Source organism: Mastomys coucha, unplaced genomic scaffold (assembly GCF_008632895.1).
Source record: "Mastomys coucha isolate ucsf_1 unplaced genomic scaffold, UCSF_Mcou_1 pScaffold14, whole genome shotgun sequence".
In the NCBI taxonomy this organism is placed as follows: Eukaryota; Metazoa; Chordata; class Mammalia; order Rodentia; family Muridae; genus Mastomys; species Mastomys coucha.
Window position 1 is genome coordinate 40,387,638 of NW_022196896.1, and position 22,778 is coordinate 40,410,415.

The following is a 22,778-nucleotide window of genomic DNA, read 5'->3' on the forward strand; positions in this document are numbered from 1 at the left end:
CTACGTAATTCCTATTATATGTGTATATCACAATCCTCTATCCATTTTTTTTATTAACAGACATGTGTTAAGGTTCTAAGTTTAGCTATTGTGAATAAACATCTAAGTCAACAGATACGGACACCTGGCCAGCCACAAAGGACTAATGTTACCATGGCCCTTACAGTGATGTGTGATTATTATAGAAACCACCCCTCAGCTTAGAGTGTTTCTTTGCACTAAAGTCACCCCATGTTCATTAGGACAAGTAGTACTTGGGAGTTTTTGGATGCTGAGACAAAGTAAAGCACTGTTAATAGTTGTATCCTTTTCCAAATTCCTATTTTTGTTTTGCTTTGTTTGTTTTGGAAAGAGTATTTCATGTATTTCAGGCTGACTTTGAACTTTGCTGTATAGCCAAGGATGAGCTTGAACTTGTGACCCTCTTACTTTTGCTTCCTAAGTAGGATAGTAATTACCCACTTATTCCTTTTCCCTAAACTACAGTTAGTTTTTTGCAGGTAAAGACTGTCTTCTCCTTATTATGTGATCCGTAGCGCTTGACATTCTTTCTGCCTTATGAATTCTATGTTATGAACAGATAACTAAACACATGAATCTGGAGTTTGGAGATGTGTTGGTAATGTGAGGAACTGAAAATGATCCAGGAGAATTTTAAGTGAGAATAATGAGGCCGGGTAGAGAAAAGCACAGGAAACAAGTGCTTCAGTGTTAGTGATGACTAGAATATTAAGGAGGAGTTGGTGAGTAAAGTATGCTACCAGCAAGGTACTCGTCTCAAACTAATACCTTAAAGAAAGAGGGCTGCCGTTTACAAGAGTTGGCGACTGCACAGTTGTCAGTGTGAGTGGGGAGAATGGTTTTAAACAGAGTCAAGAGTGCTCTCCACAGTTGACTGGCGCCAAGGCAGAGGGTTGGGATCAGGTTTGGCAAGTTGATTTCCATGGGAGAAGTTTTAGCTGGAAGAGAAAAGGGTGAATGAATGGCATCTGTAGGGGTGTGGTCAGTGGAGTCTCTGCTTTCAGTCAGAATAAACTTAGCCAGACTCACAGTTATTTATAGACAGGACTTGTTATCATGCAAGGTTGTTCCCTGATAGCCTTTACTGATTTATGTTTGTTCCCCTTCGTGCATGCTTTCCTGGGCAGCTAGCTTTCTAGTAGTTAGACATAACCTCGCAGGTGTGACAGGAGTCCCTGTTCTTCCACAGAGAAGATTTTAAAGGTCACTTCCAGACTAAGCTTTTGTCCCTTCTCCTTTAAGGAATAGAGTTGTTTCATATGAGACTTTGGTTACTTGCAGATTTCTCTTTATGTATGTATTCTTTCCATAAACTCTGTTGGAAGCAACTTTCCTATGTCTGCATGCCCATAGTCCCAACTGTATTAATTCTCCCATCTTTTCCTGGGAATTAGAAGCCTGCAGTGTTTATGAAACTTGCTTCTGAGTTGTCACAGCCTTAGGGGACATCTTAGGAGATGACAGCATGGTGCTGTTGCTTCTATGGATTTTAATTGAACTTATTGAAAGTTTAAGGTAGGGCAGACCTGGATTATTTTTGCCAGTGAGTTCATTGCCCAAGATTATAAATATATAAATAGAATGATGACCTCATGAATAAGCATCTGGGAAAAAAGCCAGACTATAGCAGAGGTCTTGGATGGAGAATGCCCTTCTACTTTGTTATAAAACGCTAGAGACTCTCATGTGTTTATCCTCTCTCTTAGAAACTGGTTCCCCTCCAACATGCTCAGACCAACAACAACAACAAGGAATATTGGCTGGTCAAATGACAAATGAGGAGATGTCACTGTTGTCATTGATCTTACTTCTGTGTATCTCTCAAGACTAGATCTATTCCTTTAACTCTTTTCAGCCTTTATGGGAAAAAGTAATCATCACTGGTGCATAGCTTGATGCTGCTAAGCTATGATCTAGACTGCTTACCCATTTGAGAGTGTAATATTATAATTCATGAATTAGTACTTAGCATGGATGACTGTGTAGACAAATCAACCTGTCCACACTTGTTCTCTTCCTCCTGAGGCAAGCATTAGTTCCCTACTTGATCCCCAAGGTCTTCTTATAGAGCTGCATGATCCTTATCATTTTGAGGATCTCTTGAAGCTCTAAATCACCACACTTTAGCAGTCTCATTCTTCCTACTCATTTCTCTTCCTACTCATTCTTACTGTAGCTGGTAGCTGAACTTTTCTTTTGAGACCTCTTCACGCTTTAATAAATTACTGACAAGCTTTTTTTTAGCTTGATATTTCATTTCCTCAGAGCACAGATCTGACCACCTTCCAAAAAACCTCACTCTTTAGATGTACCGGCTCTATCTCCCTGTGTCAATGACATTATTCTTGGTGAAGCTTCCATTTAGAATGTTTCTCACAATTGTGACCTGTTATAATCCTACCCAAATCCAACTCTTAAATCATACTTTTAGGACCTTCCTTCTATATATCCACTGAGGCTTTGGAGTTATCTCTTACAGTCAGCCTTTATTGCAAATACACCTGTACTTATTTCCTTGGTAATGCTAGGCAGACTATACCAAATTCACTTTTCTTTTAGCAGTTATGACTTGTGTATGTATGTATGTATGTTTGTATGTATGTGTGTATGTATGTGTGTGTGTATGTATGTATGTATGTATGTATGTATGTATGTGTGTATGTATGTGTGTATGTGTGTATGTATGTGTGTATGTATGTATATGTACACGTGTGTATGTCAACTTAAGTTTAAATACTTGTTGAAATGTATGCTGCTTTTCCTTTTTCATTGTTATTTCATTCTATGAGGCTCAGCCACTTGGATCTTATAAACATCTGCTCATTTTTGATAGCTGTGATAGTGAAAGCTGACATGGGCCAGCAGGAAAGGGAACTCAACACTTTCAAGATTGTCCTAATAAGATTTTCTCTATTCAGACCAGGACCATGACTTCATTCTTACTCACCTTAGAAGCATCATAAATGACATCAGCTTTGGCATTAATCCAATTTCACCATTAACTTTCTCCATAAAATTTGATTAAGAGGCATTGCAGGACTTTTATAATTAAGGGTAGTGCATTATAAGATTATTTTCTGTCCAGGGTTTGCCATATTCTGGATGATACTGAAATTCACTACCTGTTAAGTGAAATACCTACTGAACAACCTTTTATTTGATGAAAAATTCCTAACATTAGTTTCTACCTTAAGTCTAAACTTCCATCTTCACAAGTAATTATGTTTTCAGCTATGTTGACTCTGCCTATAGGAATATTGAAGTAGCTATGCAGTTCTTGGTTACTCTCTTTGATTCAGTGAATCGGTGTATTGTACAGTAAATACATTGTTAATGCTTGTTAATAGTAGTTGCTGATTAATATAGTTGATTGATAGCCATACACTAATGACTATTCATAATTATTCCTTTCCATTACATTATTGATTAGAAAGTGTTAACTATATGAATGCAATATGAGTCAAATATTTAATACTGAATCTGTAGTAACTTTTATTTTGTAAGAATATTTGAAGTAGTCAAGTTTTATCATTACCAGATTTTGGTTTTAGTTATGATATATAACATTTGAAAAATAAGGTTCCTAAATGGTATTATTTGGTGTTTGCTACACTGTGAATTTATAAGTGGTTTTTCTTTAACTTCAATCTGAGTTGTTTGGGGGGATTATTTTCTTTTAATATTTTGCAGAATTGATATTTGGAGATTTCTGTAAAGTCACTTATAACTGAATATAGCAAATTTAGACTGTCATGATCTAACCTGCCCTTAAGAGGCTGAATTAGTGGCAGCTTTTTCTCTTTTTCCCTTATGGTACTGAAGATTAAACCCAAACTTGTATTATATATACCAGCATAAGCAAGAATTCAACCACTGGACTATAACTCAACTAGAGTAATTTAATTTGTTTGTTATTAGAGAACATTCTCTTGGAATGTTGCCAGCCATTGGTGCTGGCATCTTTCCTAAGGGGAGTTCTCCTCAGATGGAGCTTTAGGCTGCTATAATAGAATTCTGTTCTTCTAGCTGACATGGATATGGGTACCTGAGGAAACCAGAAGAAGTTGTGAAATCCTCTGTAGCCGGAGATATAGGCAGATGTAAGCTGCTAGAAAGAAATAGGTGCTAGGAACCAAAATTGACTAAAACACTGTCAAGAAATCCTGATGAGTGTGTGCACTTGTAATCACTATTGTCTGTTATTCTAGTCCTATTTGCATATCATAGAACTAAGCACTTCATACACCAATATTGTGCCACCTACATGATGACACCGGGCTCCTGAAAGGCTAAGCAGTTTGCCCTTGAACTTTAGTCCTTTTCTTTATCACATTGCTTTCTCTGCCCAGACACAGTAGAGGAAAGGATGGGTAAAAGGACAAGGAGAGAATCTAACTTTGCAAGACCACATACATTCTGAGTCTGTAGCTTTCCTAGATAAAGTGTGAGGACAGAAAATGCTATGTAAGTCACATCAGATCACAAATGGTCACAGAAATTCAGGTGATGAGTTGTGGCTCTCCTGAGACCTGTGAACTGCTGAGATCTGGACCTGTCAGAGAGGCTGGGGCAGCTTTTGCAGAACAGTGGGCGGTCACTGTTAGGCTTTACTACACGGAAGTCTAAAGCCAGCTCCACGAATTGAGACCAGGCATAGGGAACTTGTCTGTTTGCCTTCTTGGTGAAGGATAAAAATGTGTTGTCCTCCCTGTTTGAGACTATCACTCATGAGATGCTAGATAGGAAGACAATGGGAGGAAGCCACTAAACTAAGAACTGAGCCAATCATCCGCTGGGTCTGTGATGCGACGATAGCCTTCTGGAGGTCTCCAGGATGTAGTATTCAAGCCTCTGGTGTGAAGGAGAGAGAGATAGGATTCTAGGCACAAAATGATTTTTAAAAAACATATTTTTAAAAAGAATAGAGTTAATAATGGAGCTATATAAAATAAATAAAACTAAATTTAAAATTTTCTCACCTCAAGTAAAATTACATGTAATTCCATAACTCATGAGAAAACCCAACTCTAAGAAAAACAGCCAGAAATATTGGCCACTGAAAATCAGTATGTTCTAGAACAGTGGTTCTCAAGCTTCCTTATCCTGGAACGCTTTCATACAGTTCTTCATATAATGGTGACCCCAACCAGAAAGGTATTTTGTAGCTACTTCATAATTATAATTTTGCTGCTGTTAAGGTATAAATTGCAATGTAAAGGTCTGTTATGTGGGATGTCTGATATGTGACACCCCCCACAAAGGGTTGTGACTCACAGGTTGAGAACCACTGGCCTAGAAGCATTTGATCCATCAAAACAGCCTAGGAAAATATCTCTGGAATTCTGAAAATATGGCATAAGAAATATCAGCCATAAAGGCATAAAATGGTGCAAAAATGTTAATTATATAATCATTATATACTTATAGATATTTATTGAGATGACCCTGTTACAGTGCTAGACAGTAATAAGCAAACACATTTCTGTAGTCACATAGAGAAGAGATATTTGAGGGTAGGAAACACTAACTTTTTGAAGATGAAAGTAAGAATAAGAATGAATAGACATCTTGAAAATAAAAAGATAATTATTAGAGTAAACTTTGTAACAAAGTCTAGGTTATACCTTACTTAAAAAACCATCTAAAAGGCAGTATGGATAGATATGAAAAGGAAAGAATGTGTATGTGGGGTGAAGGCTAAGGGGAGACTAGTACACTTTGAAAGGTGTAAGTACGTCTCTAGTGGGAGTGACAAGAGAAAGCAAACATTTTGGTGGAAAGACAAAATTTGACAGTTTGTGACTGCAGCCATTTCAGATCTGAAAGTGAGGTTTCTCCCATGGAAAACTTTAGTCTGAGATACTACCTGCATCTATAAAAATAAGTGTCTATCTGAATACTAGTGGTTAAACTATAGAACAGAGATGGGTAAGGAGCCCTCAGCTCTCAGCAATAATAGTAATAATAATAATAATAATAATAATAATAATAATCACAAAACATATCTCTCCAGATCTTAAAGTGGTTTTGGTGGGCAAATACTTTTGATATATATTCTAAAATTTTGTGACATAATATGCACTAAAAGACAGTGAATGAAAATATAAATTGAATAAGCAATTTTTAAAATTAAATAGTCTCAAGGACCTAAGATAAGAAAGGTGTTGGACTGAAAATGAAAATGTTAACTGATCAACTTTAACTCTGTGTAAAAGTCCTAGTTATGGACCAGGTGGGGGTGGATGCACTCCTTTACTCCCAGCACTTGGGAGGCAGAGGCAGGCAGATCTCTGCGAGTCCAGGCTAGTCTGGTCTACAGAGTGAATTTCAGGACAACCAGGGCTACACAGAGAAATCATGTCTCACTTCCCCACACCTCAAAGTAATAGCTAATGACTAGGTATAAAGAAAGTGTAATATTATACAAAAGTAGGAGCAGACCAATGAGAGGAAACATGAATGGTTAACAGATATGTATAAATTCAAATTAAGTGGCTGGAGGTTGGAAGTCCTTAAGCATAGCTATAGAAATGCACACACCTGTTCTCTGCCATCTCTGGCAGCAGCCAGCAGTGTGACCTGTGACGACCTTAGTATGACAGCCATCCATGTGAACTTCTAGGAGTCAGAAATGCATTTGTTCTAGGGGAAGAACCGCCATTGGCACAAGCAGAAGAGTAGAGGAGAATATACTCCAGGGGCTGTGACTACCTTTTATTTTTTTTTTTAATGGTTTCGAGGTTTTTTTTTTTTATTAGATATTTTCTTTATTTACATGTCATATGATTTCTCCTTTCCCAGTTTCCCCTCAAAACAAACAAACAAAGAACCCCCCCAAAAAAACAACAAGAATAAACCCCTGTTGTTTCCCCCCTCCCCCTGCTTGCCACCCCACCCTCTCCCACTTACTGGCCCTGGCCTTCCCCTACACTGGGGCACAGAACCTTCACAGGGCCAAGGGCCTCTGCTCCCATTGATGACCAACTTTGCAATCCTCCACTATATACATGCTGCCAGAACAATAAGTCCCACCATGTGTACTCCTTGGTTGGTGGTTGAGTCCGTAGGAGCTCTGAGGGTACTAGTTAGTTCATATTGTTGTGTGACTACCTTGATAATATTTTATTTATGTAATAGTAAAACCAAGGGCAAAATGCCACAATATGTTAAAGGTTGGTAGTGTGTACATGGCTTTTCATATTATACTAACTATGGCCATGTGTGTTTGAAACGAAAGACATGTTAAACTTCTGGCTGCTGAAGTATTAGGCATAGCGATAAGTTGATTAAACAGCAGGATGAGTTTTCTGGCAATGAAACTCACCTGATAAGTTTTGTTCAGTGGCTCTCAACGCCTTACAAGGCCCCCCGGGACCCTATCTGCCCAGTCTAGCCTTTCTTGGCACTATGCTCTGTAGACCAGCCTCACTGCATCTTTTTGCCCCACACTGGATCCATGCTTTCTGTTTCCTTATCCTTGAGAGTATTCCTTGTGGATTATTGCTGTCTTCTGCTTGGGAAATCTAGGGAAAAATTTAAATGGTGCTTGAATCCCTTTTGATTTTGCTCCTGATCCTGTGGTTGTAGTGCAAATTGATTCGTTGGCTCATTAGAGCCATCTTCCTGGTATTTGAGGGGTGTCTATGGATCATGTCATTGTACCCTCGCGTTGGGACCAAGCAGTGCCTGGTGCTGATTCATCCTGTATTCATGGTCGTTTATTTGCTCTTCGCACTCATTACAGGTGGTGCCTGGGCTGAATTCTAGTGAGTAATAACCAACTTGTAATACTGAATTAATTACATGCAAGTTGTTTCAAAGAAAAGCTTGATCAGTGCTTTAGGAAAGGAGAAACTAATTCTCAGTAAGAGTGAAGGTAATTGTCATTTTGGAAGTTGTCCAGCGTTATCTTTCCTAATCTAGTTGGTAAAACTTCACCGAACCATTTTGCTTTATTTTGAAAAGTGGACAGCAAGCAAGACTAGTACTAATTATGTGATTATTGCTGTAGGCCACAGCCTGCTGAGGGCGTCAAAACACAGCTTCAGGAAGTAATTTTTCTCCTGCGTATCATTTTGCCAGTTCTTTTTTTTTTTTTTTTTTGAAACAAGTAACCATTGCCTTTGCATAGCCCTGACAAACCTTGTTGTCAGGGCCCTTCCTCATTTATTGATATTTAAGCAGCAGTAGTTGGAAACCAAACATCTTCTTCATGCATTTTATATTCTTTGTTTTCTAACAATAAATGGTTTTCTTTGGACTCTTGCAGGGCATTCTACTTGGACAAGTCAAATTCCCCACCGAATGCCACATCTAAAGCTGCCTACATAGATAAGGTAAAATAGTGACTGCATTCACTACTCCAGTATCCTCACCTGCATCCCTGGTAGCGCTTATGGAGCACTGTCTGACTTGATACTTACAATCCCCAACCCGCAGCCTCCATCATAATAGGATATTTTAGATCAGTAATCTAAAAGCTGGGACAGCTGAATTGCATGCCACCTAAATGGACTTCTAAGCATGTTGAGCTTTGTGTCCCTCATTTTTCGTTTTAGCTCATGAGGTCTCTCAATGCTTTAGATGAGCTTTACCGGCTGATCACCTCGTTTATCAGATCCAAACGCATCGCCGCCTGTGTGAACACACCTTGCAGCGCCTCTGGAGTCGGGCTGCTGTCAGTTTCTTCAGAGCTGTGTGACAGGCTTGGTGCCTGTCACATCATCATGTGCAGCAGTGGTGTGCACCGGTATGTGAACCTCTCTGCCTTGCTGGCATTTTTCTTGATCCGTATTTAATATGGCAGACTTTGGCTGAATTAAAACTCAAAATGTTCAAATGACTCAGATGTGTTCAGGTTCAATTTGAGATATTTTCTGGTTTGGATATTTGAGATTTTGTTAACTATAGACAGACTAATTAACACAATCCTGTATTTATGCCAGGATAGCTGAAATTTGTATCTCTCTCATGTTTGCATCATTATGTTAGTACTTTATGTTCAAAAGGAACATCTTTCATATTCACTGCAGGAATTTCCTAGTTGGAGTTGAACACCAATTTCCTTTGTGTGTTCACCAGGCATTCTCTCCTTCAGTTACTGACATCCCTAGAGCCAAATTGCCATGAGCACAGTATTCATGGAGATAGCTAACTGCCTTTATCCCATGGTCAGCAAAATGATGGTCCAGGAGATCACCTGATAAGATATGCTTTTCATGAGAAAGCATGCCAACTGTGTTGTATGGAGCACGAAGGCAGCTGCATCAGTCTGAGCTCCATCAGACTCAGACTCCAATGGCGTGAGCATCCCAACTCCAATTTCTCTTCATATTCACTTCTTCCTCCCTCCTCATTTTCTTCTGGAAGTGAAACCATATAAATAGAAATAATAAGGTAGAATTTTAGTCTTCCCATTAATCTAAATAGGGCCTCATGTCACAGAATAGACTCTCTTAGTGTTAGGCCATTTAGACTTTGAAGGTCATGATTACTTATTTATTCACATTATTTGGTCCTTAGTCCATGCAAAGTGTTATAACTGGTGCTGTATGACACCATACAGTAAGAGTGTTCATGTTGGAGACAAGCATGATTAGCAAATGGGGCAATATCACAGTTAATAAAATTAATGGTAAAAATAACAAGGATGAAATCACAGCAACAACTATAGTGTAAGAAAATATAACATAGGAAATTTAAAGGTAATGAGCAGGATTCATGGGGAGTCAATCAATCTTTCAGAGCGTTAGATCCAAACCATTCCATGGAGGCAATGTCTCAATTAGGATAATAGATTAACAAAAAGCAGGGAAGTGCCATGCAAGGCAGTAGGTTGTACAGTTCAGGACATTCACAAAGTCTAGTTTTGAAGCCTGGTATGAACTTATGTATGAAATGTTACAAGACAAGTTCTCAAGGCATATTGCATAATCTTTTTACTAGCAAAGAAATAATTTTTCTGATAACTCCCTGTTCATTGAACCTGTTCTCATGTATTCATTCTTCACCCTATCTATGTTCATTAAGGACTGATTAGGTCTCCACACTATTACTGTTGCTGGGCTAACTGTATTGAAAAGAGAAAGGCCCCACTTGTATATAGTGTATGTGTGCATTGCATTGTGGGAGATAGACAATAAAGGAAGAACACATGTATTGCAGGTGGATTGACTCCAGAGAATTGAGGTTAGAGTAGTAGAAAGTGCCAGCTTGAGAAGGGGTATACCTTCTGAGGGCTGGGCAAATTCATGAGGCCTTCAGGAAATGAGGGAACCATTCATTCACTTATATGAGACAGAGCCATCCAGCTACAGAGAAAGAACAGGAAGCTTTTGACAGGAGTATGCCAGCTGGGTTTAAGGAATAGAAAAAAGTCCATGGTGTACAAAACATGGTGTACAAGGCATCACCTTGACTTTTAGTGTTCTTGCATTCTGTAGTTCACAATCAGTTAATCAGAGGAGCAGAACAAGCAGATAGCTGCTTGTAACTTTACATGTAGAAGCACATGCTCTTACCCTTGCATTGGTTTACTGAAATTTAAGGAACTTTAGTCTGCCATTTAATGCTGCTAGTCATAAGCAAATACTAGTAGTCAAAATTACTTTTACAGACATTGCATGAACACTTTTAGAGTTTAATGGGTGTTGTCAGCAATTTCTATATTCATTGATTTTTATGTAATAATTATAAATAACATTGACAATTTTTAAAGTGTGATTTTCTCCACTTTTACAATTAAAAATCAATAAGGGTTTGGGTTATTCCCTTCAGAAGGTATTTACTAAACTGTTGACAGATGCTGAATTTCAATTTAAAACTATTTGAAAGTTAGGTTTTATTTTCTATTATGCAGAATAACTTGGGACTTTCATATAAATTTTCATTTTTTCTATGAAGGACTTGCTTAGAGGTTTTTTCAGTAGGATAAAATATGTTCCAATTTACATTGGATCCAAAATTCCACAGAATGCTGTTCCTAAAATAATCCTTTAGTAATTCTAATTTAGGCAGCTAGAAAGGAAGTGAAGCCAAGCCAGGCCTGAAGAGCCATTAAACAAGGAAGCTTGCAGTCATTGCCCACTACAAGGACAGATTCAGTGTTAATCAAATGGCATGTAAGATATTTTTAGCATTTATTTTTAAAATAAAAATGAGAAATAGGCAAACTGTAGACTATCCACGAGAATTAGTCTACTGCATTCTTAATTACTGTGTAAATGGGGGGGTGTCTAAGTATTTTATTATTGGGAGCAAAAATGTGGGTTTTAGTAGGAAAGATAAGCTTAATTCCCATCAACATAACCTCTACATGTTTAATAATGCACATGCAGGGTTAAAAGGATGGAGTTTAAGATGAATTATGAAGATCTCATAGCACTTAGCCCAGCTTTGTTTTTATTGATCTTTCCCACAGGGTGTCCATCCCTATCCCTCATGCTCTGCGCTGCCTCTCCTTGGTAAATAAGCTTTCCATTGCCACTGAGTAGAGAAAGGTTGCCTTCTAAAAGATATAAATGTGATTAGAAGTGATTTAGCAGTGGACATGTTTAGCATTTCCTCCTTGTATGTCCACTTCTTCCATTGTGAGTCTTTTCATGATTTCTATCCAGCACTGCATATTGGCACGGTGCTTTATTAGAGCATGCTGGTCTTTAGGAAGAGTTCATTGTGGGCAGGTTTGTGGAAATGGGTTGTTACAGTAAGTTTGGCCCCTTCAGTTCTCTGGTTGTTGCCCATTTGCTTTCAGTAGGAGATTACACAGCCAGAATGCACTCACCAGGTAGAAACCCCTCAACCCTGGACTTTTTCCTCAGTCTCAATTTTAAGAATTAAATGTATTTATCAATTACCCTATCTTGTGTATTCTGTTGTAGCAGCACAAAAGACGTGTTTCCATCTGTCCAGTTAATATTGCAATCCATGAGTCTGCCATCGATTACTAATTTCTTGTTTAATGATTATTGTTCCCCCCTGCTGTTGCACATAATACTAGCACAGAGGCACACTTTTATATCTTTCTGTCTCTTAAGTTAAAATAGCCCATCTTCTAGTCAGAATGACTGTGTCCCAAAATATAAAGCTTTCTAGTTAGTACATTGTAGTTAAAGCTTCAAAACAAATGACTCTCAGTGTAATACAATTCGGGTAGGTTATCTTGGGTTCCCTTGTCTGCAGAGGGCAATGGAATTCATCTGCATATTGCTCTTAATTGAGGGACAATTATATTCCTGTATTGCTTTAATTTACACCCCCATGCTAACTAATGAAAGTATTGGTTTTCTTATGACTTTCCTTTCCTACAGAGACATATGTTACTTATACTGTGTTGTTACCTGCCTTATAGGGTTAGTTTTGTTCTCCCAATGCAACCTTTTAATGGTATTGAATCAGCTTTGTGGATTTTCAAGTTCTGCTTTGTACTCATACCAGTTATGTGTACCAGGCAATCAAAAAGCTGGCAACTGCGACTGAGATTGAAATGTTTCTTTTATTTTTCATTGTAGTATCCTTCCATTTAGTGTGTTTAATTTGTTTGTTCGTGTTTCTTATTTCAACTCTGGTTAGTAGCTATCATTTTCCCTTTAACAGCTATAAATCAGGATCTTACAAATGTTACAAAGCCTCAAATATGTTTCTATCTGAGTCCACAAAGATGCCTTTCTCTTCTTCTATGTTAGTGCCTGCTTTGTCAGACCCTGGGAACCCACCAGTAGAAAGTTTCTTGAAATGACACGTTTACAGACTTCCCAGTGAAGGCAAGGTATCTGTGACCATAGTGTGTCTCTTTAGGAACCTGTCTTTACTCATCTTCATCTGAGTTGCAGTAGTAGGTGATCCATGGGATCTTGGTGTGGCCAGCAGACAGTAAGGGATTTGAGTGCAGGGCTAAGAAGTGCCTGGTCAAATTCTTCTGTATTAAAGAACGTCTTTTTGCTGTCATGATTTCTGGTGTGACTAAATTTCTTCAGGAATCAGGACATCCATTTCAAGCTAATATTCCTAGCCTTTCATCAGTGGAAACAGTTAGATGAGCCTTTGAGGCTTCCCAGTCCCCACTGCATCATAATCCTCCTTGTGAAGAACTGCCCACAAATGTGAGAAGGGCACAATGCATGCTAAGGCCAGCTGGTTACCATTATTAAAGTACAAATACTGATGGACCTCTTTTGGCACACATATTTGACAGCAGGCTATTTTTATTATTAGGTGTAGAAAAAATTGTATATGTAAAGTTTTAGGAAACAAACTTAAAAGGATCCATTTCCAAAATGCATTTATTAGTAGCTTATTAGGAAATTGAGGTATCTTTTCCTATTTAAAATTTCAAGACTGGATTGGAGTCATAGGGTCATGCCCTTCACTACATCCACCAACAGAAGCCCGATTGTGTAAGCATGGTACAGGACCCGAAGTATGACTACAGTATTTGTTAAGGAAATCAAATCTAGACAGTAAAATATAAAAGCAACTGCAAGGAAATTGGTATTAGCAATGCTGCCAATGGAATAGCTTTTATTTCAAAGATAAACAATATGCTGAATTTTGGTTTAAAAGTTACAAAAGTCTGCCAGGCGGTGGTAGTGCACGCCTTTAATCCCAGCACTTGGGAGGCAGAGGCAGGCGGATTTCTGAGTTCGAGGCCAGCCTGGTCTACAGAGTGAGTTCCAGGACAGCCAGGGCTACACAGAGAAACCCTGTCTCGAAACAAAACAAAACAAAGAACCCTAGCTAGATGCTTCCATTCAGAGTCATGGCATTAGGAAACTCTGGATAATGTGGACAGAACTGAGCCAGAAATGAGAGAACCCAGACAGGACCAGACAGTAGTACTGAATAGCAGCAGCGCCCAGGCTCTGTAGCCAGTGTATCCAGTCAAACTCCCAAAGCAAAGTAGAGCTGAAGTGTATGGGTGAGAGAATCCAAGCCTGGGAGGGAGTGTATAATGTAGAGAAGCAGAGTCATCCATGCACAGTATTGAGGGTACCTGTAGCAGGTTCATGTCCCTGCACACCCTTGCACAGCCAATGCTTCCTCAGAGAGCTTTACTGCTCAGTTACTGGAGGCTAATTGACAGTGAACACCTTGATGCTGAGCAGGGCTGGTTAGAAATACACGCGTGTGCTAGAAGAGGAGGGGTCAGGGTTAGGGCATATGTATGCCAGTGGTTGGCTTTTAAACTTAAGTTTAAAGAGATATATGGAGGCTGGGCAGTGGTGGACAATGCCCTTAATCCCAGCACTTGGGAGACAGAGACAGGCAGATCTCTGAGTTTGAGGCCTGCCTGGTCTACAGAGTAAGTTCCAGGACAGAGAAACCCTCTCACAAACATACAAAACCAAAACAAAACCAAAAAAGATACATATGAAGAATTTCAAGAGTCTTTGTTGGAAGTTGTAATAGAAGGTGTCATTATCTTTAATGAGAATTTCATGTTTAATTTCCTGTGCAATGCTGGAAACATGCCCCTTTAAACACCATTGCGTTTTGGCCTTGAGATAGGTAGAGAGAGTTGTGTAGTCAATTTATCTCTGCTGTCAGGATCCTGCCCTAGCTGTTGCTCATCACTCCTGCACTTTGCCTCCTTGTTTTTCACAATGCTGTGCTCTGCCGGTCCTGTCTTTGCTGATCCATTAACCTTCCAGCCCTCTAAGGATGCAATCTAGACATCACAGCAGATTTTACCAGGCCTGCCTGTCTGACAAGGGTCAAGTGATAATGCTCAAAAACTCAGTAGGTGCCCAGAGGTTGCCTCTGAAAAATACTACAAACAAACAAACAAACAAACAAAAAACCATGCCCCAATTTGACTTAGTTTTGGAATTTTTCTTTAACACACAAAAGCATTTGTGTGCTTCATTAAGAAAGGGGATTCCATTACATAAGTACTGTCATTCTGAAGTTCTCATAAATGTGTAGTAATTTTATCAAGAATTTCATTTGTCACAGAAGCGTTGCTAATGGTGAATGGGCTGAGAAATATCAATAGGTCAGCATGTGGCCTTCCCATATTAATTTTGCAGAGCCTCTGACTTCAGAGAGCCACTGCAGCCACTTGGGGACTGATCGGTGGTTAATATGCTGCTTTTTCCCCCAGGTGTACAATTTTCTTCCATGTAAGGCAATAAAAGAAAGGAGGAAAAATAGAGCCATGCAACAAGAACAAATTGGTTTCTTCAATAGGGTGCTTCGCTGTGCTCATCAGGGGACTTTGAATAGTGGTGCTCTGTGCATCATCATTAAATATAATTAGAAGTTAGAGTGTATGTGATCATTGAGGGAATGGAACATGCTTTGCATAGAGCGGTGCATTTTCTACAGCAGAATACAATCCCCTGGTAGATAGGGACATTATCGGATCAGTTTATCCTCAGTACTTGATTGCTTTACAATGGATACACCTGAGTGTGCTTCAAAACTGGTTCCCTTCTAATCCTGAGCACATTTTAGTAGGATAAGGCCTGCATCCATTAAAAAGCAATCTGAGTCTCCTGGATTCATCTGTATCAAAACAATGCATATAAAATACAAATGCAGGACCCAATATCGTGGTTGTTGAATGATGGATGTTGGGAACTCTAAAGGCATTAACTATGTGATACGAATTTCATGTAGAGAAAAGAGTGTTTGGTTTTGAATCAGAAAATGGTTACATCCCGTTACTCACTTGCTATTAAAGGAAGTAAATGGTTGCATAACCTGCTCTCTGATAGCCTCATGGATGAGGTGTGAATGGTGAGTTCTTTGTTACAGTGGAAGTGTGAAGATTAAATGAGCAGTATACACAAACACGATTGGCAGAGGACCTAGCCAGTGTAGGCACTTAGTTTTGATAGTAAATCAATCCATCCATCCTCATTGCAGTTAGAAATGTGAAGCACATCTGACTGTTTTTTTTTTTCTTCCATTTTTATGATATACCCCAGGTCCTCAGTCGTGCTAGGTAAGCTTTAAACACTGGAATGAAACTCCCAGCCCATAAAACACAGCTGTTCAAAATTACTAAATAGAGGAAACTGCAGGAACTATCAGAAGTCACCATAAGGATTCATCATAGGCAAGAAAGGGAGGGGTATCCCAAGAACACAAAATACCAGAGCTGCTTAGTGCTCATTTTGAGAACTTTCCCTTGCAACCTCATAGAAAGTCACTTAAAACGACACCAACAACAAAAGCAGTCGTCTCAAATTCAAATAGAGGAAGTTCTCATACCTAGAAAGAAAAAAACATTAGAATAGAGATCCAAGTTTAGGACGGGAAAGGAGGCAGGTGTTAACTTTTGTTCCTTGGTTGATAATCTAAAAGGCCATTTATAGAACTTTACTGTGGGGGGTTCTGAACTCCACCAAGGCGGGAGACTTGAGAGGCCTAGCCTTCCCTGCATTTATTCTTAACAAGGGAACCACTCTGGGAAGCTGGGCTGCAGCAGTTTACTATTGGCAAGGAGAATAGCCAGAGGGCTAGGCTTTTAAGTGAAGTGAATCAAAGCAGAAGAAAGAGAGGTGACAGCTTTGTGTAGCAGCCCTATTGTAGCCAATGAGGTTTATTCAATGCAAGCTTTTCTCAACAGTATTAATGTAAGACTAATTAAGCAATACACTGTGATATTTATGTTCCAAGTAGGAACAAAATTCACCTAGAAATATTAACTGGCAGATGTTGAAAGTGACAATGGTTAGATCTAGAGAAAAGGAAATGAAACAGAATCTTATGTATTGTCTATAAGGGAACCAATTATTGCTTTTGCAAATATGTATTATCCTTTCAATGCATTTGCCATATTTCTGAATAGATTTAATGATTGGGTCCTATTTACAAATAGATGCCAGTTATGGATAATAAAGAAATTAATCTTATCTTTTAGAAGTACTGGAATACTATTGGTACTTACTAGGGGTTGGTATGATTTTTTTAAAAGGTGTGCATTGAATACCTACTAAGTGTCAGGAATCAGAGTACACTGTAGAAAGCCTACAGTTGACGCAGATACAAGTCCAGCCTATTGGTGATGGTACAGTAGTCACTTTAATGAAATTGGATAATTGTTAAGACCATATTATGTACTACATGTGATAAATAATAAGATGGGCTATTTTTATGTAATCCTGAAAAAAAGCCACTCTGAGATATGCACCATCATTTAACTAGATTTATAGAGGAAGGCATTTAAGAAAATTAACTTGTTCAAGGTCACCGAACTACTATTTCACATTAACTAGAAATTTGATTGTTGTTAACATTATACTGTGTACTATATACTCTATGGTAAACAATAAGATGGATTATTTTTATATAATTCTGAAATAAAATCACTCTGAGATTTGCCCTATCATTCAGCTAGACTTATAAGGGAAGACATTTAAAGAGATTAAATAGCTTATCCAAGGTCACAGAACTATCTGCAAAGGCAGAATGCTATTCAAATCCATTTCTCCAATATCTGTTTTCTTAAATGTGTACACTCCTGCTGAGTAGGATATAGGATGGGACTTAAACCAGTGCCCACTGACAGTATATGAAAAATAGTTTGTGCAAAGCAGGAGCTAGTTACTACAGAGAACATAAGCAGTGGGGTTGAAGTTTGTGGTAGTTAGCATAAATCCACAACTGTATTGTGAAGACCTTATACTTCATCCAAAGACACAAGAGTCATGAACCATTCACATAATTGCATTTTCATTTGAACTTTAAGAGGACAACAATCTCAGTGGAAGAAACCAAGGACAAGAGGCTACTCAGAAGGGTCAGCGTGAGGTTGTACCAGTGTACATAATACATATTAGTGATATAGTAGAGAGGGGAGATTTAAGAGGTAGTTAAAAACTGAAAATGAATAAGATTGGAATGTTCTTTGGTGACGTAGTAATCCATTGCACACATGCATTGATTTCCTGGGAATGGGTAAGTTAAACTTGATGCTGTGGGGTTGATGATAATACACCACCTTTAATGGAACCTTAGAAGACCTTCAGAAATCACTCCAGAATGGACTTATGAAAATGTCAATGTTTGAACCACGTATTAAAAATCCTTCTAACCTGTGTCCTTAATAAATTAATTTTTATGCCTCACTTCTCAGGTTGGTGAACCTTTAACATAGCTGGTTCATAGATTTCTTTTTATTATATGTACTGGCTGGTTTTGTGTGTCAACTTGACACAGGCTGGAGTTATCACAGAGAAGGGAGCTTCAGTTGGGGAAGTGCCTCCATGAGATCCAGCTGTGGGGCATTTTCTCGATTAGTGATCAAGGGGGTAGGGCCCCTTGTGCGTGGTGCCATCCCTGTGCTGGAAGTCTTGGGTTCTATAAGAGAGCAGGCTGAGCAAGCCAGGGGAAGCAAGCCAGTAAAGAACATCCCTCCATAGCCTCTGCATCAGTTCCTGCTTCCTGACCTGCTTGAGTTCCAGTCCTGACTTCCTCTGGTGGTGAACAGAAATGTGGAAGTGTAAGCTCAATAAACCCTTTCCTCCCCAACTTGCTTCATGGTCATGATGTTTGTGCAGGAATAGAAACCCTGACTAAGACATTATAGTCAAAAGAAAAGGAGCCACCAAAATAGTCCACGAGAAAAGAGAAAACTGGGCATGAGCACTTACATCTCTTTAACAGGTAGAACTGTGTCTTTAGCTCAAATATTGTTAAAATAAATGGGTCAGAACAGATGATGCTCAGGAATGTGTGCAATCAGGTGGTCAGCAGTGTCTCACACCTATTAAAAGAAGCACCTGTGTGTCCATAGGTGCCACCAGAATGGCTCATATTCTTGTGCATTGCCCCCCATCATTGTTCAGGGGCTGAAATAGGTGTTAGGCACTTCCCTACAATTCGAATGCCCAGGTAACTGCAACCTAAGAAAGCAGCACCAAGAAACACGGACAATTAACTTCTTAATAATGCTTTCCCAATAGTCACTTGAACAAAGTGACTCAACTTTTAATTAAAGGAGAAACAACCAAGGCTCCCACTCAATGGGGGAAATAATCATTTTCTAAGATATAGATCTGTAAGGTTCTAAATATAAATCAAAAGCTACATAAGCTACAGTTCATATTTTCCCAGATGTCCTCAAATACTCCAGGGTGCTGTATCCTTGGAAATTTTTCTTTTCCTTGTCTCCAAGACTGCGGACAGCATCAGAGGTCAAATACTTAAGAAAACATTGCTCAGGTTGTATTTGAGTCATCAATATACACCCATAACTAATGATAGTGGATACTCTAGGCATAGCTGCGAGTTCTTCATATATATTCTGGCTCAGAAAAAGGTTTTAAACTAGTGCTCAGTGTCACTTATGATATTTCAAATGTGTGAAAATAAATACCAAGACCCCCTTGTAAGAGTTGTATTTTCTATATCTGATTAAAGTTTTCTTTAGATGAACATACACATGATACTATTTTATGACAATCTGTGGCTCCAAATCTAGAGTTGTTTATCATAAATCTGGTCTTTCATGTGTTAATTTGTTGTATTGAGTTATGGCCTGGATCTGTATATCTCTCTCTCTCTCTCTCTCTCTCACACACACACACACACACACACACACACACACTGAAGGTGGGCCAGATTTTAATACTGGCCCTGAGAGACAGTGCAAAATGATTGACTACCAACCAAAACATCAGTACTTCTGTCCCTGTGTCCACTGAGAGCAAAGGAATCTAGTACAGCACACACCAGCCACACTGGGTCCTACATCAGCCTTATTCTGACTCCAGCACCACCACTGTAAGGATGTGCAGCATTCCCTCAAGTATTCAATTTAACACACCTCTCCCTGAGAGTCTGTTTTACTACAGTCTGAATAGATAGTTAATGAGTCAATAGTTCTTGGAAGGTTTGAAGATATAATTAGAATTAAGCTGATGCTATTGTCTGTGATTATTGAAAATGACCAAATATGCAGAAGGCCCCAAGGTTTTGAGTTTGGTTTTCTTTTCTTTTCTTTTCTTTTCTTTTTTTTTTTGAGTCAAATTTATTCTAAGGGAGTCATGAAACATCTAAAGTAGGAGGATTACATGTAGCAAAAGCTGCTTTATGGAAGATTGAATGTCTTAAATCCTGACCATAGTATATAGTAGATGGGAGTAATACAGGGATGAAATAAGACGTTTTACACATAAGCAATTTTGAGGCTCTAAGCTTTTCATCGTCAGTAAGCTTCTGTTGAAGAAAGGCCCAGAATTTCATCTTAGCACTTTGTACCTGTAACAGTGAAAGGTAGAAGACTGTGGTCACTGGGGAGGTGCAGATGTTAGGGTCTGAAGGTAAGTGCCTTCTTTAAGAAAAATAATAAAAATGAGAAGACAAATGAAAGGAATGAAAGTTAGTATTTACAGTGAATCAGAACAAGAACAAGTCATAAGGTTTAAATGCTAATTCATACAATTCTTACAAAAGTTAGAATATGATTATTGTGTGACCCAGTTTTATCCTTTTGTCCCATATTTTTTATGCCACTGCCTTTCATTGCCTAGCAAATTATGATAATTTTGTGATAGTTTTCTATGAAGAGGATAGAAAATTTGTTCTAGCTTCTAGCATGACTGATCTAATTTGAGTTCTGAGAACTCAGAAAAACATTTCAGTAGCAAAAGTATATTACTGCTAATGGCTTGTACACTTTTTGTTTGTTAATTTAACTCCTTATTCCATAGCATATAGGCTAAGCCTTGTCCTTTTGAATGCTATTAGGCAGGTATCTTCAGGCTTTGTATATTTTCAGCTTGCTCCCTCTGTCCGCACATTCTTCCAATTGAAAGGAACAGAATATGGGGGTATCTTTCCTGTACCTGCTTTCTGACAAAGGAAGGTTTTGTGTAGTGGTCAAACAGGAAAGAATGCTCTGGAAGCTATTGCTATACCAGAATATTGGAATATCATAACTCAATGTAGAAGCGATTACGAATCATCTAAATAATTCCAGTGAAGCTATCCTGAATGCATCATAACTCAGCTCTCTCTAGTTCAGTTCCAGAAATAATCAGCAGCCATTGAAATGCTACCCAAGACATTATGACTGAAGAAGCTGTGGAGTGATGAAATTAGCAGTTGAAACCTTTTACAGTTCTATTTTACTTTGTGTAATTGAAAAAGGAAGCATATAATAGTGCTTTAATACTGCCAGGTCCCTTCTAAGGATCACAAAAGGATCATTTCAAGCAAGCAATTTAGAAGCTGAAGGTTTCAACATGGAAACAGATTGGCTCTTCTGGCAACTACTGGTACTTGGTGTGGAATGGACACATAAAATAGCCCAAATATTCACAGAGCAGTGAAGTCACTCCTCTGTGCTAGGTGCTGAGAAGATGCTCAGTTGGTAAAGTTCTTGCTGTGTGAACACAAAGACCAGAGTTCAACCCCCAAACCTACATAAGACTGTGGCGTTGTGCTGTGCACTTGTAGACCCAGTGCTGGAAAAGTGAAAACCAGTGGGTCTCTCAGGACTGCTATCCTGTCAGCACCCTAAGGAGCTGCAGGTCTCAGGCAGAGGATCTATTTCAAAACAAAACAAAACAAAACACAAAGTACACAAAGTGAAAGGCTCTTAAGTATCAACACATAAAACCTCCATATGAATGCACACACACACACACACACACACGCCTCACACAAAGACTCTTAAGTTAAACTATCCTTCAAAGTAAATTGGAGCCATTAGGAATAATTTATCATTTTATGTGTGGGTGAAATAGGAATGAGTTGATTCTGTTTTCAATATAGGATGTCCGGAAATATATTAATCATAAGCAGAGGTCTGTTGTCTTGTTTTCGTTTCTATGGTGAACTAGCAGTTCCTCTGGTATTTATCACCTCACCAAGTACATGTCCCCATAAGTGTAAGGCAGGATCCAAATCTAGAACATCTTATTGCTGAGGTCATCCTGGGCCTCTCTTCACTGCACTTCTCCACCATTTGTGAAGGAGTCACAAACTACTCTGTGACATTGATAATTTGTTTTAAAATTGTACATTTATATTATGTAATTTAAATGCTAAATTACTTCATGTCAACAAAGGAAAAAATAAACCTACTTAACTTTGTTTTTATTTAATAGCAACAAGAAGGAGCTACAAAATTGAAGGTCCATATTTTTCCAAGATAGTATAAAATTAGATATTTTTAAATTTTGTTCATGATTGAAAGTACAATTTTTTCTAGAAGGGAGATATTATAGCCAAGCAAGAAATTTCCTAGTGCATAGGATTTACTTAGCTCCTGGCTTCTCAGATGGACTTTCTTATTCTTACCCGAGATTTTTAAGCTTAGCCCCTTTGTAAAACCAAATGGTGCTCTATAAATCCCAGCAGTGTGTTTATATGTCTTTATTCACTCCAGGAAATCCATATTCCCCTTTTAGGAGTTGGAGTCTTTTAGATACAAGGACTCAAATGCTGGATTTTACCACCAGACATTCAAATGAAAGAGTTGAGAGATAATAAAGAGCTATGAGGCAAATAATAGCCTATCTCCCACAGAGCTGGGGCACAGTTCTTAGCTTACCTTAGGATGCTGAAGTTCTGGATTTTGTACATGGAAATAGGAGCCTAGAAGCCTGAATTGGAAACAGACAGTATATCCAATGTTTGTATGATTATTTCTTTCAACACAAAAAACAAAAAGCAAAACAAATAAATGAAAACTAAAGTTGCTTTTTAAATTTTTTAGTCAATCCTGGGACTTCACTAAAATATATAGTGCATTTTGTTGTTGTTGTTGTTGTGGTGGTGGTGGTGGTGGTGGTGATGGTGGT

The 22,778-nt window shown here is 38.5% G+C and overlaps 1 protein-coding gene across 2 annotated transcripts in view; it reads left to right on the forward strand.

The window, feature by feature from the left end:
* Prex2 (phosphatidylinositol-3,4,5-trisphosphate dependent Rac exchange factor 2) overlaps window positions 1-22,778 on the forward strand; it is a 300,091-nt gene that overhangs the window by 255,201 nt on the left and 22,112 nt on the right. For both annotated transcript variants that reach the window (XM_031366853.1, XM_031366854.1), the window contains 2 exons: window positions 8,291-8,357; window positions 8,580-8,770. In XM_031366853.1, the coding sequence (XP_031222713.1) occupies window positions 8,291-8,357; window positions 8,580-8,770 (258 nt within the window). The remainder of the gene's footprint in view (window positions 1-8,290; window positions 8,358-8,579; window positions 8,771-22,778) is intronic.